The sequence below is a fragment of the Elephantulus edwardii genome, unplaced genomic scaffold (genome assembly GCF_000299155.1).
Source record: "Elephantulus edwardii isolate Elephantulus edwardi_28Jun2011 unplaced genomic scaffold, EleEdw1.0 scaffold00038, whole genome shotgun sequence".
Lineage (NCBI taxonomy): Eukaryota > Metazoa > Chordata > Mammalia > Macroscelidea > Macroscelididae > Elephantulus > Elephantulus edwardii.
This window is the reverse complement of record NW_006399788.1, coordinates 20,580,531-20,597,073: the sequence shown is the minus strand read 5'-3', so window position 1 is coordinate 20,597,073 and position 16,543 is coordinate 20,580,531. Positions and strand designations below refer to the sequence as shown.

General features: G+C 39.5%; 1 protein-coding gene across 1 annotated transcript in view; it reads right to left on the bottom strand.

The window, feature by feature from the left end:
• Positions 1-16,543, bottom strand: part of MTMR9 (myotubularin related protein 9) — an 80,293-nt gene that overhangs the window by 30,046 nt on the left and 33,704 nt on the right. Inside the window, exon 3 of the mRNA XM_006884884.1 lies at positions 7,288-7,413. Coding sequence (XP_006884946.1) covers positions 7,288-7,413 — 126 coding nt within the window. The remainder of the gene's footprint in view (positions 1-7,287; positions 7,414-16,543) is intronic.

Sequence of the window (16,543 nt, the reverse complement as noted above, 5' to 3'; positions counted from 1 at the left end):
TGAGTAACAAGTAATCGCAAAGACCATGGCCTGTATCAGGCGCACCTTAGTCCCCACAGAGACACCATTGCTCTTGAGTACTTTAGAGAGGTCCCTAACAGCAGACTTTCCCATTGCAATATGTTTTTTTATTTCCTGGCTGCTGGTGCCAAGAGTGTTGACCGTGGAGCCGAGCAAACTGAAGCTGTGAACAATCTCAATCTCTTTGCCGTCCATCCTGATGCTACCAATTGGTCCAGTGGTGAGAATCTTTGTCTTCTTGACATTGAGCCTCAGTCCATACTGAAGGCTGCAGTCCTTGACCCTCTGCAGCAAGTGCATGAGGTCCTCCTCATTTTCAGCAAGCAGAGTTGTATCATCTGCATAACGGAGATTGTTAATAGATCTTCCACCAATCCTGCTGCCACAATTCTCCTCATAGAGTCCAGCCTCTCAGATAATCTGCTCTGCATACAGGCTGAAAAGGTATGGAGATAGGACACAACCCTTGCATACACCCTTCCCAATTTTGAACCATGCAGTGTTACCCTGCTCTGTTCTGATAATTGCCTCTTGGTCTAAGTATAGGTTTCGCATTAGCACGATTAAACGTTCTGTGATTCCCATTCTTCTCAGAGTCAGCCACAATTTATTATGATCCACACAGTCAAACGCCTTTGGATAATCAATGAAACACAGATATACATTCCTCTGGTATTCCCTGCTGTCAGCTAAGAGCCATCTAACATCAGCTACAATATCCATAGTACCATGACCCCTTCTAAACCCAGCCTGGACTTCTGGCAATTCTCTGCTGATGTGATGTTCCAGTCGTTTTTGGATAATTTTCAGTAGAATCTTGCTTGCATGTGAAATCAATGATATTCTTCTGTAGTTTCCACACTCTGTTGGGTCACCCTTCTTTGGAATGGGAACAAATATAGATCTCTTCCAGTCAGTTGGCCAAGTGGTTGTCTCCAGATTTCTTGGCACAACTTGGTGAGCACATCCAGGGCAGCATCTGTTAGCTGAAATACTTCAATTGGCATACCATCTATTCCTGGGGCTTTATATTTGGCTATTTCTTTCAAAGCAGCTTCAACTTCTTCCTTCATCACCATAGGCTCCTGCTCATATGTTATTTCATTAAATTCTTCCGTATCTGCCAATTCCTTTTGATACAATGACTCAGTATATTCCTTTCATCTTCTTTTAGTACTTCCTGGATCATTTCATATTCTGCCTAAAGCATCCTTGATTACAGAAACTCTAGATTTGAATTTGTTCTTCAGTTCCTTGAGCTTAAGAAATACTAAACGAGTTCGGCCCTTTTGATTTTCCGACTCTAGCTCCTCGCACATTTCATTGTAATATTTTGCTTTGTCATTCCAAGCTGCCTTTTGGAATCTTCTGTTCAGCTCTTTAGTATCTTGAATTCTTCCTTGTGCTTTGGCTTCTCTACACTCCAGTGCAATCTTCAGAGTTTCTTCTGACATCCATTTTGGTCTTTTCTTCCTCTTCTGTCTTTGTAATGACCGTTTGCACTTCTGAGTATGAGGTGACTGAAAAGATCATGGTTTAGTTGAGCACACTTAGTCTTCAAACTGAAATCTTTAGGTTTTCTTATATAATAAAGAAGTCTTCTAAAACGGAGTTGCCCATTGTAAGACATTATTTACAAATACATTATTTAATTTGACTGTTGATTCCATAGGTGATTGTAAATCCTAGTGAAACAAAATCCTTAACAATTTCAATCTTTTCTCCATTTATGATGATGTTGCTTATGGTCCAGCTGAGAGAATTTGTTGTGTTTTTTTGTTTGGTTTTTTTTTTCATGTTGAGGTGTAATCCATACTGAAAGCATTATGTTTTTATCTTCATCACCAAATAATTTAAGTCTTACTTGCTTTCATTGGAAAGAGGAGTGGCATCCACTTCTGTAATAGCTTGCCTCTGGAAACCCTAAGAACCTGGAGAGAGGAAATAAGGCACCCAAGCGTTGAGGACTCTCCTTCATAGGGTCACTATGAGTCGCCTGTGACTCGATGACACTTAACAACAACAACAACTTGTTTTCAGCAAGCAAGATTATATCATCTGTATTTTATAAGTTGTTGAAGAGTCTTCCTTCAATCCTGATGCTGTACTCTTCTTCATATAGTTCAACTTCTCCAACTGCTTGCTTAACAGATTGAATAAGTACTGTGAAAAAGGATACAACTCTCTGACACACTTTTTCTGATTTTAAATCATACAGTATTCCCTTGGTCTGTTCAAACAATTGCCTTGTGGTCTGAGTCCAGGTTCCACATGAGTACAAATAACTGTTTCTGAATTTCCATGCTTTGCAGTATTATGCATCATTCATTATGATCCACAGAGAATGCCTTTGCATAGTTAATATGACATAAGTAAATGTCTTTTTGGTATCCTTTACTTTCAGCCCAGATCCATCTGATATCAGCAAAACTATTTCTAATTTCATGTACTCTTCTGAATCCCGCTTGAATTTCTGGTAGTTCTTGTAAAGGGTACTGCTAAACCATTTTTTTTCCTTTTCTTCAGCAAAATATTACTGTGATAGTAAGGATTTTCTTCAATAATTTCCACACTGAGTTGGATCATCTTTGAAGTGGTACAAATATGGATCTCTTCCAGCTGGATGGACAAGTACCTGTCTCCAAAACTTCTTGGCAGCAATTTGCTGAAACATCTCAATGTTATTGTATTCCATGAATCCCTGGTGCCTTGTTTTTCTCTAATGCTTTCAAAGACACCTGGACTTCTTCCTTAATATCACTGGCTATAGATCATATGCTACTTTTGAAATGGCTAATTATCATCTAATTATTTTGAGGATATTAACTTCATATACTTTCCACCTTGTGATGCTACATGAATAATTTAATATTTTTATTATAGAATGCATCACTATTACAATCTGAGACATGAGTTTCTTTTCTGCACTTATTTCATATTGAGAAACGCTAACAGTGTTCTTCCCTTTTGGCTTTCTAACTCTAAGTCTTGCATATTTCATTACCATACATTGCTTCTGTCTTCTTAAGCTGACTTATGAAATCATTTGTTTAGCTCTTTAACTTCATTTCTTCCATTCATTTTAACTACTGTAAATTGAAAAGCATCTTTCAGTCTCTTCGGATAATCATTTTCATTCTTTCCCATCTTATTAATAATCTGTTGTTTTCTTCAAGAATGATATCCTTGATGCCATATGCCTGATGTGTAGTCATTAGTGTTAAACGAGATATAAAAGAGATTAAATAAGTGAACAGAGTATGAAATGATAGAAGCTATGACACTTGGAAATCTCGAAGAAAACAGGAAGCAAAAGTTTAAAAATGAGAACCATCTTCTGTTTTGTGTTTTTTTTTGGGGGGGGTTTCCATCTTCTGTTTTGACAGAGAAAGAAAGCCTTCCCCTAGAACCAGCACCTCGAATTCCGATTTCTAGCCTCCTAAACTGTAAGAAAATACATTTCTGTTTGTTAAAGTCACCCATTTGTGGCATTTCTGTTATAGCTATATTAAATACAATTATAGTTTATTTGATGTGCTTTTATCAAATCACTTTTGATATATGAAAGGAACAGGCTAGGCGCAGAAGCAAGGAAGCATAATTAAAGACAGACAAACACCATGTGGCAATCTCTAAAGAATGCTTATAAGAATGTCAAAGAGTCTGAGACAAAGATTCCCCACTCCCCAGGGCAGACAGAGAACCATCTCTTAGAGCTAGCATCCTGAATTCAAAATTCTAGCATCCTGGCCTGTGAGAACACTTAATTGTGCACATGAAAAACCTGTACCTAAACAAAGAGACTGCTATTAGAGCTACCAGAGTAAGGGAATACAGCATGGTTTAAAATGAAGGGTTGTGTTCTTTCTCCATATGTATTTAATCTGTATGCTGAGTAAATAATTTGAGAAGTTGGACTTCTCATGTGTATCAGGACTGAAGGGAGAGACTTACCAACAACCAATGTAATGCAGTAGATACAACTTTACTTGCAGAAAGTAAGGAGGACTTGAACTCTTTGCTGCAGAAGATCAAAGACTAAAAAGCCTTCAACATGGATTACATCTTAACATCAAGAAAACAAAAATTCTCACTACTGGGCCAATATGCAACATCTTGATAGATGGGGAAAAGACTGAAACTGTCAACAATTTCATCTTACTTGGATCCACAAGCAAGTAAACTAGCACCCGGAACTGGTACCACGAATCAGGAGGTTAGGAGACACACTGCAGTCAGGGACTTCTTCAAATTACTGAGGAACAATGATGTCGGTTTGAAGACGAAAGTGTGCCTGATTCCAACTCTCGTTTTCTCAATCCCTTGTTATGCATCTGAGAGCTGGACAATGAAAGGAAGACCTTCAACACTGATACAGTTACTGCAACAATGGGCTTAACTGTGTCAGAAATTATAAGAATGGCACAGGATAGGATAGGTTCAGATCTGTTGTTCAGTGGGTCACTATAAGTCATATTTGACTCAATGATACCTAACAACAATAGTTGTTATTAAGAGTGTTAAGAAGTGTTAAAAACAGTGCTCACTTTGGCAGCACATATACTAAAATTAAAATGATACAGGGAAGATTAGCATGGCCCCTGCTCAAGGTTGACACACAATTCATGAAGTGCTCCATATTTTTGGAATACTATGTGGCACGCTGGAGTAATGATGTGGGTTTTTTTTAATTACTACTGAGGAGGACCTGAAGTACTTGCTGCAGAGGGTCAAGGAATGCAGCCTCCAATATGGATTGAGGCTCAATATCAAGAAGACAAAGATTCTTACCACTGAACCAATTGGCAGCATCAGGATAGATGGTGAAGAAATTGAGATTGTTCACAGCTTTAGTCTGCTTGGCTCCACAGTCAACACTCTTGGCACCAGCAGCCAGGAAATTAGAAGACATATTGCCATGGGAAAGTATGCTGTTAGGGACCTCTCCAAAGTACTGAAGAGCAATGGGGTCTCTCTGGAGAGTAAGGTGTGTTTGATATGCATCAGAGAGTTGGACAATGACTAGGGAGGATAGAAGGAGAATTGATGACTTTGAGCTGTGGTGCTGGAGGAGTATTGAATGCACCATGGACTGCTAGGAAAACAAACAGGTTCATCCTGGAGAGGGTTAAACCAGACTGCTGCTTGGAGGCAAGGATTCTGAGGCTTCGCCTGACATACTTTGGATATGTTGTAAGGACGGACCAGTCCTCAGAGAGGGACATCATGCTTGGGAGGTTGGAGGGACAGTGCAGGAAAGGAAGGTCCTCTATGAGGTGGATGGATTCAGTGGCTGGGGTAATTGGGATGGGTGTATCGGAGACAGTGCAACTGGCACAGGATAGAGCAAAGTTTAGAGCTGTTGTACGTAGGATCACTATGAATCACACACAACAACAACCACCTAACTTGGGAGGGACTGGAAAGAGTTATGTTGAGTGAACTAACTCAGCCCTATAAGGAAAAATATTGTATAAAACCATTATTGTAGAACTAGTATAAGGATCCAAGGGGGGGAAGTGTGGAAGCAGAGGGGTGAGAATGAGTAACAGGGAGAGGTTAATCACAGGATTGCACAATTCGACTGGGTGGGTGGGTAGGTGGTGCAGGTGAAGGAAATGGGAAAGATTCAGTGAGAAAAACATGTATTTGAACTTTGTAAGTAAGCAAGTATAAAATAAAAATTAGAAAAAAAGAAAAGTTACCACTAATCTGAAAAGAAAGAAAAAGTGCTAAAAACACTCTCCCGTGTTTCTGGCTGCACCAGGATCCTTGCTGAGCTCACTACAAAGACAATATATTCTCTACTGGAATTGAATCCCTTCTGTACTACCAGTCTGCACATCTGTGGCTGACCTCAAGACAAAGTCATTCTGTCATTTGCTTCCTTTAAGTTTATACTGCCCTCCAAAATGTGTCCCACATACAAGAATGTAAAATTCCCTTTCTTTTCTCACTTTGCTGCTTTAAACATCTTTACTGTTTGAATCACATAGTATAGTCACTACTTCTTGATTCCCTCAGAACCTAATTAAAAAAGTACAATGGAAGAATTAAGACAGTGAAGAATACAAAGAAATTTTAATAACAAATCACTGCATCAAACAAATGTGGCAGATAGTTCTCCAGCAGTGTCTTGGGTACATAGTAGGTCAAATGCGCTTTATACAGGGTCAGAACCTATTTACCATATATAATTTCTATAGAGATATTTTTAAAACATGAAACAATTAATTCATAACATATCAGGAACACTTCTCTTTTCTTTTTTTTTTTAAGACCATCTTAGTGTTGCTGTGATGCTGCACACTGTTCCATAGTCTTGTCAAATACTGTAATGGTTGCCCATTATGTACAGTGTTTGGATGAGCTTCCAGATTGATTTATGCTGGGAAGCAAGAGTGCCATCCATTTACTAAACCCCTCTGGAAACTCTACAAACTCTCTAAACTCTGTAAGTGTACAGAAATAATGGTAGTTATAGAACAGAGTTATGTACAGAAATTATGTTATTCATAGAACAGAATTTAGGTCTTTTGTGCGAAACTTACTCTCAATTGTATTCGACTTGACGGCACTTAACCACTGCTAAGTGACACTAGTGCTGTTATGTCTGGAGGAACACTCTTCACTTTGCACATCACTCTTTGTCAATGTGCAGTATGAAGTAACCTGGGTTGCTGTGATGCTGAACCTTGTATCACTGGAGTATTAAACACCAGAATGGTTTCCCAATGTTGAACGTGTTAGGTGGAGCTCCCAGTAGTAAAACAGGTTTGAAAGTAGGAGTGGCATCCATCCACATTTCCTAAACCACATGCCTCTGGAAACTCTATAACTTGGAGAAATGATGATAGTCTTTTGTTCAGAGACACTGTAAGTCGCACTCAACTCAACAGCAATCAACAACAACTCTTTGCTTTAATGCAACATCAATATCATCCTTTTTTTAAAAAAAGTGATGGTTGAAAACCAGTAAATTCACTGGAATAAAATCACTGTAGCATTGAGAAGAAATGACTAAAAAAGAATCATAAACAAATCAAATCAGTTGCTACTGAGCAGTCCCAACCCATGGTGACCCCATCTGCTAAGTTAACAAAAAAGCTGTAGCACGTGTGTGTGTGTGTGTGTGTGTGTGTGTGTGTGTGTACTTGAGGTAAATTAACTCTGCCTCACTAGGCTTCAAAAGGAGGTGATTATTATAAAAACTCAAATAGCATGTTGGTACTTCTTATTATCCATAATTCTCAAAAGCTCACTCACAGCTGAAGAGTAGAATTCAAACTCTTGCTCAGGAAGGAAAGAATGCCAGCCATCTTCTACAACTTCAAACATGGGCCGGTAAAAGAAAGGGTACATCAGAGTGATGGAGTCCAGGGTTGACAAGGCCTAAAGGGTAAAAAGAAAATATGTAAAGCTAATAGTAACAAACAAACATTTGAACAAAATACTCAAATGACAAATTATTATTAAATAAATATGATGTAATAGTGACAGACATCCAGTATATTTTCCAATATTTTATTAGCAGATATAATTAGAGCCTTATTTGAAGCTAGTGCCCTCTAGTAGCATATTCCATAGACTGCCAACTCAAAAGCTGTGTGTACCTGGTGGTTTTGAATCCACCAGTGGGGCTCTGTGTGTGTGTGGGGGGGTAAGTTGGGAAGTCTCCTCTTCTTAGGATTTATAGTCTCAGAAATCCAATAGAGGGTCACTAAGTCCAAATCAACTCAAAGGAAGTTAGTGAGATGAGTAATCTGAAGCTCATTTCTTTGCTTCTAGTATCTAACACCTAACAACAAAAATATGTTTCTGAAAGTTACACATTGAATAAGGAAGACTGGAGAATGATGCCTTTAAATTATGGTGCTGGTGAAGAGTATTGAATATAATGTGAACTGGTAAAGAACAAAAAAAATCTGTCTTACTTCAAGTATGTTGTCAGCAGGGGACAGTCCTTGGAAAAAGACATCATGAGAAAAACAAAGATTCACAGAAAGAGAAAAATCCTCAACATGATTAACCAACCCAGTGACTCTAACAATGGGCTCAAACATGGTACAGGATAGGGCAACATTCTGGTTTATAGTTCACTATAAGTCAACTTGATGCACCTAACAACCACCACCACCTCACAAGCATTTTTTACGTTAATCTCATAAGATTGTTGAGTATTTAAGAGACATACTAGTCTTAGAACAATAATGAGTACAAAATAAAGTCTAAAAAATTTAATTATTATTTGCTCCACATATGTAGAAATTCCATAAATGTTTACACATACACACACACACACACAGAGTATTAGGAGCACAGGTGGTCAAAACACTTAGCTGACAACCAAAAGGTTATCAGTTCAAATTTGCCAGCTACACCACAGAAGAAATATGTGGCAACTTTTTAGGAGTGAAAGATGTATAGAAAGAGATTGTTCATATTTATCTTGAGGAGCAGCTGGTGGATTCAAACTGTCTGTCTTTGGATTGGCAGGGTAATTTCTTACCCACTTACCCACTAGGCCACCATAGATTTATAGCCTTGGGAACACTGTTAGACTGTTCTACTCTGTCTTATGGTTGTTACGAGTTGGATTCTACTTAATGACAACACTTTGGTCTTTTATACAGTGATAAGTCATCTGATTATCATCATATTGGTATAGACTGATCTGAATGGATCAGTATAAACTGATCCTTTCTCAAACCAGGGCAATAACTCCATGGTCCCAAAATGCATCAGTTGCATTTAATTTTTTTTTTAATTTTTTATGGTTTACTTATTTTTTTAACCAGAAAATGCTTTGTGTTTTTTTTTCACATGAAAATGAGAATGCAAATAAGCAAAATCCTCATAAATGTGACATTCATATTTTTATTCCAAAAGCTAATAAGGTTTTTTGAACACTAGGCAAACCAAGTTCCCACCTGTAGAAAACATTCTCACATCTACTATCATGTGAAATGTTTGACTAAGAAAAAGTATTTTAGGCTTCAGATACAACACACAAAAACAGAAAAAAGAAGAAGAAACATCTTTCATAAGGTCGGGGGGGGGGGAAAACCACAACAAAAAAAAGAACCCATCTCAAGTATGGTCAAAATGTCCTTAAAATAGTTGACAGCAATGTTTCATCACCAGAATAGGCATGTGTTTAAGAAGCCCCAAAGAGGATGGCTTTGTGTCTAGCTTTTGGGATACATCTAAGATACCAATTTCTTGGGAATACTTTCTAACAAATGTAAGCAACTGAACTTGCAAGAGTCACTTCTCTTAGGGTATGAGATGGGACTGACTTTACAAAGCTTGCCATTGCTTCTTTCAGAAACAGTGCTGGATTTCCATGCGAGTGACTTTATTTTCATTGTGAATAAAGGGCAGGTTTTCAAAACACTTCACCCAGCCTTTGTTCAAAGGTACCTCGGAGTGAATGTAAAGCATCATCACAACCACAGCCTCTCTGCCTCTCTCTCTCTCTTTCACTCACACAAACACCCCCCTAAGTCACAAATGAAACATGTGACTTGGAAATCACACATTTCCCCCAAAGTGCTCCTAAATTCTCTGATACTAAATATTTCCATTCCTCACCCTACAAATCCATCAGGTAGACTAAACACCTTTGGACATGTTTGCTGATGGATGACCTTTTCTTCAGATACACAACAACGCCGTCCACACAATTACTGTCACTCAATGAGACATGTAACTGTTGCTGGGAGGCTCAATGTTTCATTGCGTAATTTCCCCCCCCCCCAAATCATCTCAGTTCTGTCTTGACTTCTCTGGAAATAACAGCTTTTCATTTCCTACCTTGGAGCTATTCCACTGGCTGCTGTCAATATAGTGTTTCCTCAGCGGCTAACCCAAAGGTTAGGGGTTTAAAACAATTGGTCATTTTGCAGGGCACCAAACGAGGCAGCCTCCATCTGAAAAGTGGCACCTCGTAGGGTTCACGACCATGTTAAATCATGGCACCTATCAAGAAGTTGCTGTACCACGTAGTGACCCTATGAACAGCAGATGCGAACCTTGGCCTGTAGCCTATACCATCCTCACCATCTCTGATATACAGGGAAGGACATGGAGCTGCTATCACTGTGTCAAGCTATCTTATTGAAGGTCTTTCTCTCTTTCTCTGACCCTCCACCTCTCCCCAGTATGATGCCTGCTTCACAAAGAATGCCCCTTTCTGAACAACTGCACAAAATCTGTGCGATGAGGCTTCACCATCTTTGTCTCTCAGGAGCACCCTGGGGGCGCTTCCTCCAAGACAGACATGTTTCTTCTTCAGAATTCTTCACTCAGATCACAACTCAAATGCATTCATTCCTCTCCAGTCTTCCTTATTCATTGGGCAACTTTGTGATGAAGATCTTGACAAGGCCATGACTGGGAAGATGGTCACTTTCAAACTCTGTGGAGAAGTTCTCCTAGGTCAGCTATGAGTTACAACAACTTGACATGAAGACCATGGATACATTGTATCCATGCGACACACACAGGCTTCTGACTAGGAAATATTGTTACTGTTGTTAAGCACCCACCAGTCAGCAAAGACTCTTAGCCACCCTACCGATGTGTCACTATCAATCTATCTCAAGGAGGTTGTCAGAACAGAGCAAGGAAACACTGAATGGTTCAAAATCAGAAAAGGAGTGTGTCAGGGATGTGTCCTGTCTCCACACCTTTTAAATCTGTATGCGGAACAGATCATTTAGGAGGCTGGGCTCTATGAGGAGGAACATGGCATCAGGGTTGGAGGAACTCATCAGTCCTTGAGTTATGCAGATGGTTCCACCTTACTGGCTGAAACTGAGGAGGATCTGAAGCGCCTGCTGCAGAAGGTCAAGGTCTTCAGCCTTCAATATGGATTGAAGCTCAACGTCAAGAAGACAAAGATTCTGAGCACTGGGCCGATGGGCAGCATCATGCTAAATCTTCATTATGATCACCATCCCATCCCACCATGAGTGAGCAAACTCGGTCAGGCAAGGGGGCTGAAGGAACAAGGCTGCAGGGAGCAGAGACTGACCAGGAGTCTTATGTTTTTCCATTGAAAAGTTTTTCCTTCCCAGGAAACTGTACATTCACTCCAAAGAAACCCCAGAGCTCCAAGCATTCCACTGGTGGCTTCTGCATTTAAATTCTTAGAGACAATGCAAAAACAAGCAAACAAAAATCCACCCAAATCCTAATTAGGTGGGAGAAACAAAACTAGAACATCTTCCATTACCCTATCCTTCTGACAGAGGAGTCAGGGAAAACATTAATATGTCTAGGGAAAAGGGTATGAAAAAATTTTAAACATAACTTAAAGGGCATTAATTTAGAGGTCATCAACAACCACCTATAACAATTCATTGCTGTCAAATTAAAACTGACTCACAGCTGACCCTCCAGCAGGTTTTCAGAGGCTATAAACTGCTCAGGAGATTGACCAACTTTCTCCCTTGGAGCAGGTGGTGGATTTGAACTGGCTGCCTCTGAGTTGGCAGCACAACTCCTTACTCACTAGGCCACCAGAGCTTCCTAATTAAGAGGTAGAGGACAGTGCTAAGCCTGTAGGAAGTAGAGAGGAATACCCAAGTGTACTAAAACTTTCAGAATAAAACTACTTGTCTACAAGTTCACAGTTGTTTGTGGTAGTGGTTAACGTTAGGTGTCATTAAACTGTCAGTGACTCGTAGCAACCCTATGAACAAGAGATCTGAATCCTGCCCAATCCTGCAATCTACCATCCTCACAATCCGATAGGTTCAAGTTCATTGTTATAGTCATTATATCAATCCATTGTGTTGGAGTCTCCCTCTCTTTCTCTGACCCTTGAACTTTCCAAGCATGATGTCCTTTCCCAAAGACCAGCCCCTCCTGACAACATGTCCAAAGTATGTGAGATGAAGTTTCACCATCTTTGCCTCTAAGATATATCCTGGCTGCATTTCCTGTAAAACAAATTTGTTTGTTCTTTTGGTAATCTGCTAAGTATTCAGTATTCTTCTCCAGCACCATAACTCAAAGCCATTGATTCTTCTGTCATTCTTATTCATTGTCCAACTTTCAGAAACATAGGAAGTAATTAAAAAGACCATGGCTTGGATCAGAAGCATCTTGTTTTTAAACTGATATTGATGCTTACTAGCACTTTGGAGAGGTCCTTGACAGATTTTCCCAATGCAACACGTTTTTTGATCACTTGTCATGGGTGTTGAATGTGGATGCAGGTAAAATGAAATCATTGACAACTTAAATCTTTTCTCCATCTATCATGATGTCACTTATTGGTCCAGTGGTAAGGATTTTTGTTTTCATGAATGTTGAAACATAATCCATAATGAAGGTTGTTGTCTTTGATCTTTTATAGCAAATGTTTCAAGTTCTCTCGACTTTCAGGAAGTATATTCTGAAAACTACACTAACAAGGCAGAGAAGTAAAACAAAGGGGCAAACTACTGAAGTAAAAGAGATGAACAGAAGATTTCAAAAGGCTCCTTGAGAAGACAAAACAAAGTATTATAATGAAATGTGCAAAGAGTCAAAAGAAAAGAACACTCTGTATTTCTCAAGTTGAAAGAACTGAAGACCAAATTCAAGCCTTGAGTTGCAATACTGAAGATTCTAGGGGCAAAATGGTAAGTGATGCAGGAATCACCAAAAGAAGATGGGAGAAATACACAGTCACTGTACAAAAAAAACAACTGGCTGTCACTAAACCATTTCAGAAAGGAGCATATGAACTAGAACCAGTGAGGACAAAGGCATAAATTAAAAGCTGCACTGAAGACATTACGAGGGTGAAAAAATAAAGCCCCAAGAATTGATGGAATACTAAATTACATGTTTCAATAAACAAATGCAGCCTTGGACACGTTCACTTGTCTATGCCAAGAAATTTAGAAGACAGTTACCTGGCCAACACACTGGAAAAGATCCGTATTTGTTTCCGTTCCGAAAAAAGGTGATCCAACAGAATGAGCAATATCACTAATATCACATGCAAGTAAAATTTTGCTGAAAATAAAATAGTACAACAGTAATCTTTCAGGAATTCAAGCTAGATTCAGAAGAGTCCATTGCATTGGAGATGTAACTGCTGATGTCAAATGGATCCTGGCTGACTAACAGAAAGATCTTTATCTGTGTTTATTGACTAAGCAAAGGAATTTATTTTTTAATTTTAAACTGATTTTAATGAAAGTTGAAAGAGATGTTGGATTTCTGTGTGGATGTGGTTTTAGGATTTTTAAGAATGGGTTTTCTATTGCCACAGGCCTGGTGAGAACATGTAATAAAAGAAATCTTTGCGCCTCTACCCACCAACCTTAAAAGCCCCGCCCCCCGAGGGTGTGGTCTCCAGCTGCCTCAAAAGCAGACACCAATGTCTTCAACATCATCAACAGTTTTAAGACCAACATAAGAGAGAGCAAACAAGATTACAGCAACACCTTGGAAAGGTATAGATTGACAGAGCCAGATAGAACTGGAGCCAGAGGCTGCTACAACAGAGATATCTTAATGCTTACTAAGAAGCTGTCTGAACTTAAGGAGTTATGTCTTGCTCTTAACCTGCTTTTTACTAAACCTGGACTTTTAATGTGTATATCCATTGCCTCTTCCCCACCCCAATCTGCTTCCTTAATAAACCCACAACTGTGAGTAAAAGGAGATTCGTTCATTAGTCTGTGTGGTCATTTGCACCATATTTTGGACCCCGTAATTAGGAGAATAATAGTCTTATTAACTGGTCTTCTGAGTACGGGTATGGATAGTCCCCTATCACTCACAGCATTGTACTTCAGGATGGATCTTGAAATTGCATTTTTAACTATGAAAGCAACATCATTCTTCCTCATTTTTTATTCCTAAATAGTAGATCATGTGATTATCTGATTCAAAGTGATCCATGCTTGTCCATTTCAGTTCACTGATGCTTAGAGTATCTTCATGCATTCTATTTCTTTCTCTTTTTCTACAACTTCCATTATTCATAATTCATATATTCCATATTCTAATTAATAATGGCTCTTTACAGACACTTCTACCTATTTTTGAGTGACTTCCTATCTAGGTTCTATGTCTAATATTATAGCTAATTATGTTCCTCTAGGGTCTTTGAAGGCCTACTGTTCCAGAAGTGGATGGCCAATTCCTCGTCCTAGTCCGTCTTAATCTAGGAGCTCTGCGCAACCTCACCACCACGTGTGACTCTTCTGGTACCTGAGACACTGGAGGGACAGATTCCAGCATTTGCGCATCCTATAAGCTACACCAATACAGCAGACTAACAGACAAGTGCTGTATTAATAGGAGCAAATAATAATAATACCCAAGCCTATATACATGAGTGGATCATAACAAATTATGGCTAACAATGAGAAGAATGGGAATCCCAAGACACTTAATTGTGTTGATATGGAATCTAGACCTAGATTCAGAATCTAGATATGGAATCTAGACCAAGAAGCTGTTGTCCAAATGGAGCAAAGGAACACTGCATGGTTTAAAATCAGGAAGTGTGTGTGTGTGTGTGTGTGTGTGTGTGTGTGTGTGTGTGTGAGAAGGCTGTATCCTTTCTCCATAGCTGTTCAATCTGTATGTTGAAAAAATAATTTGAAAAGCCTGACTCTGTGAAGAAGAGTGTGGCATCAAGATTGGAGGAAGACTCATCAATAAACTGCATAATGCAGATGACTCAACTTTACTTGCTGAAAGTAAGGAGGACATGAAATGCTTGATGTAGAAAAATCAAGGACTACAGCCTTTAGTAAGGATTACATCTCTGGGACTGCAGTGCAGCTTCTTGCCACTAGGCCATGAGAGCTCCCTAGGATTACATCTCAACATCAAGAAAACAAAGGACCTCCACACAGGACCAAGAGTCAACATTATGATAGATGGAGAAAGGATTGAAACTGTCAATTATTTCATTTTCCTTGGATCAACAATCAACACCCTTGGTACCAGCAGTAAGGAAATCAAAAGATGTGCTGCACTGAGCAAGTCCATGTCAGAGACCTCTCCAAAATGCAGGAGGGCAATCATGTCAGTTTGAAGACTAATGTGTGCCTAATTCAGGCCATCGTCTTCTAAATCACTTGCAACACATCAGAAAGCTGGAGAATGAAAAAAAGATGATAGAAGAATTGAGTCCTTTTGGACTGCCAAAAGAACAAACAGATACATGCAGGAAAAGGTACAGCTAGAGTGCTTGCTGGAGGCAAAAATGGTGAAGCTTTGTCTTTCATACTTTGGACACATTGCTAGGAGAGGCTATTCCTTGGAAAGGGACATTATGCTTGGGAAGATGGTGGGTCAGCAAAGGAGAAAATCCACAAGGAGATGGACTGACACAATGACTTCAGCAATGGGCTCTAGTGAGTCAGAGATAATAAGAATGGCATAGGCTAGGACAGGGTTTAGGTTGCCAGTTCATAAGATCTCTGAGTTATACTCACCAGCCTATAACAACAACAAATTAGCAGAAGAGCTATAGGCAAAGCTCCTGCGGCCTAGTGAGAGGAAGCTGTGCTGCAATCTCAAAGGTTTGGAGTTCTAATCCACAAGCTGCTCCACAGGAGAAAGATGGGCAATCTACTCCTACGTGATTAACTGCCTCTGAAAATCCACTGAAGGGTCAGCAGAGTGGAGGTGGCCATGTCTGACCTTACAAGGATCACTTTTATACTGTAGATGTTGATAATGGGGAGAGGTCCATTTTGTGGAGTTAAAAGAGGCTGCACTCAGCTGTCCCCACAGTGTCCTCGCTCGTTTCACAAAGTATAATAAAAAATTATGTATAACATTGAAAAAAATAGAAATATCATTTTCTCCTGTAGTTTTGAGTAGGATCAGATTTACAAAAGGTCTGAGTCCACAATTTCTCAATAGTAGACTGGACAAGCAGTACAGCAATTTAACCATAAAGTACTATCTCAAGTTATTTATCTGTGGTGTTAGTTTCAAAGTTGGCTTTTCTAGCCCTTATATTAGTCCCCTCTCTTTTCCAGCTACCTTAACTACAGACACATCATCTTGCAAATTATCAACAGCTGTTGGGACTAAGATAAGTGAGAAAGTGCTTCCCACACTGAGCAGCAAGACTTGAAGGAGACTGGAGCAACACCCTGGTAAGCACTAGACTAGAGCGAGACCCTTGTGATAATGGTGGTAGAGAGACTGTTGGAGAGACTGTGACATTGCTGCTAAGAGATTATGGCAAGGTGTAACCAAGGCTTCTTGGATTTGTGCTGGCCACAATTAAAGGTTTTGCTGTTCTTGCCAGATGATGGAAGGAAAAAAATCATTACTGAACTGGAACCAAAGCCTAGACTAACTGAGGAATTGTGCCTTGGAACTGCCGAACTAAAACCTCGACCTACACTGGGTGATATTCTTTGCCTCCGCCGCTCTCCAACTTACTTCCCTAATAAGCTTCACTCTTGGTACTACAATTGTGAGTAAAGTCTGCGAGTCAATGAACTTTGGACCCATATGATTGGTAGAAAGAGATGCAAGAGCA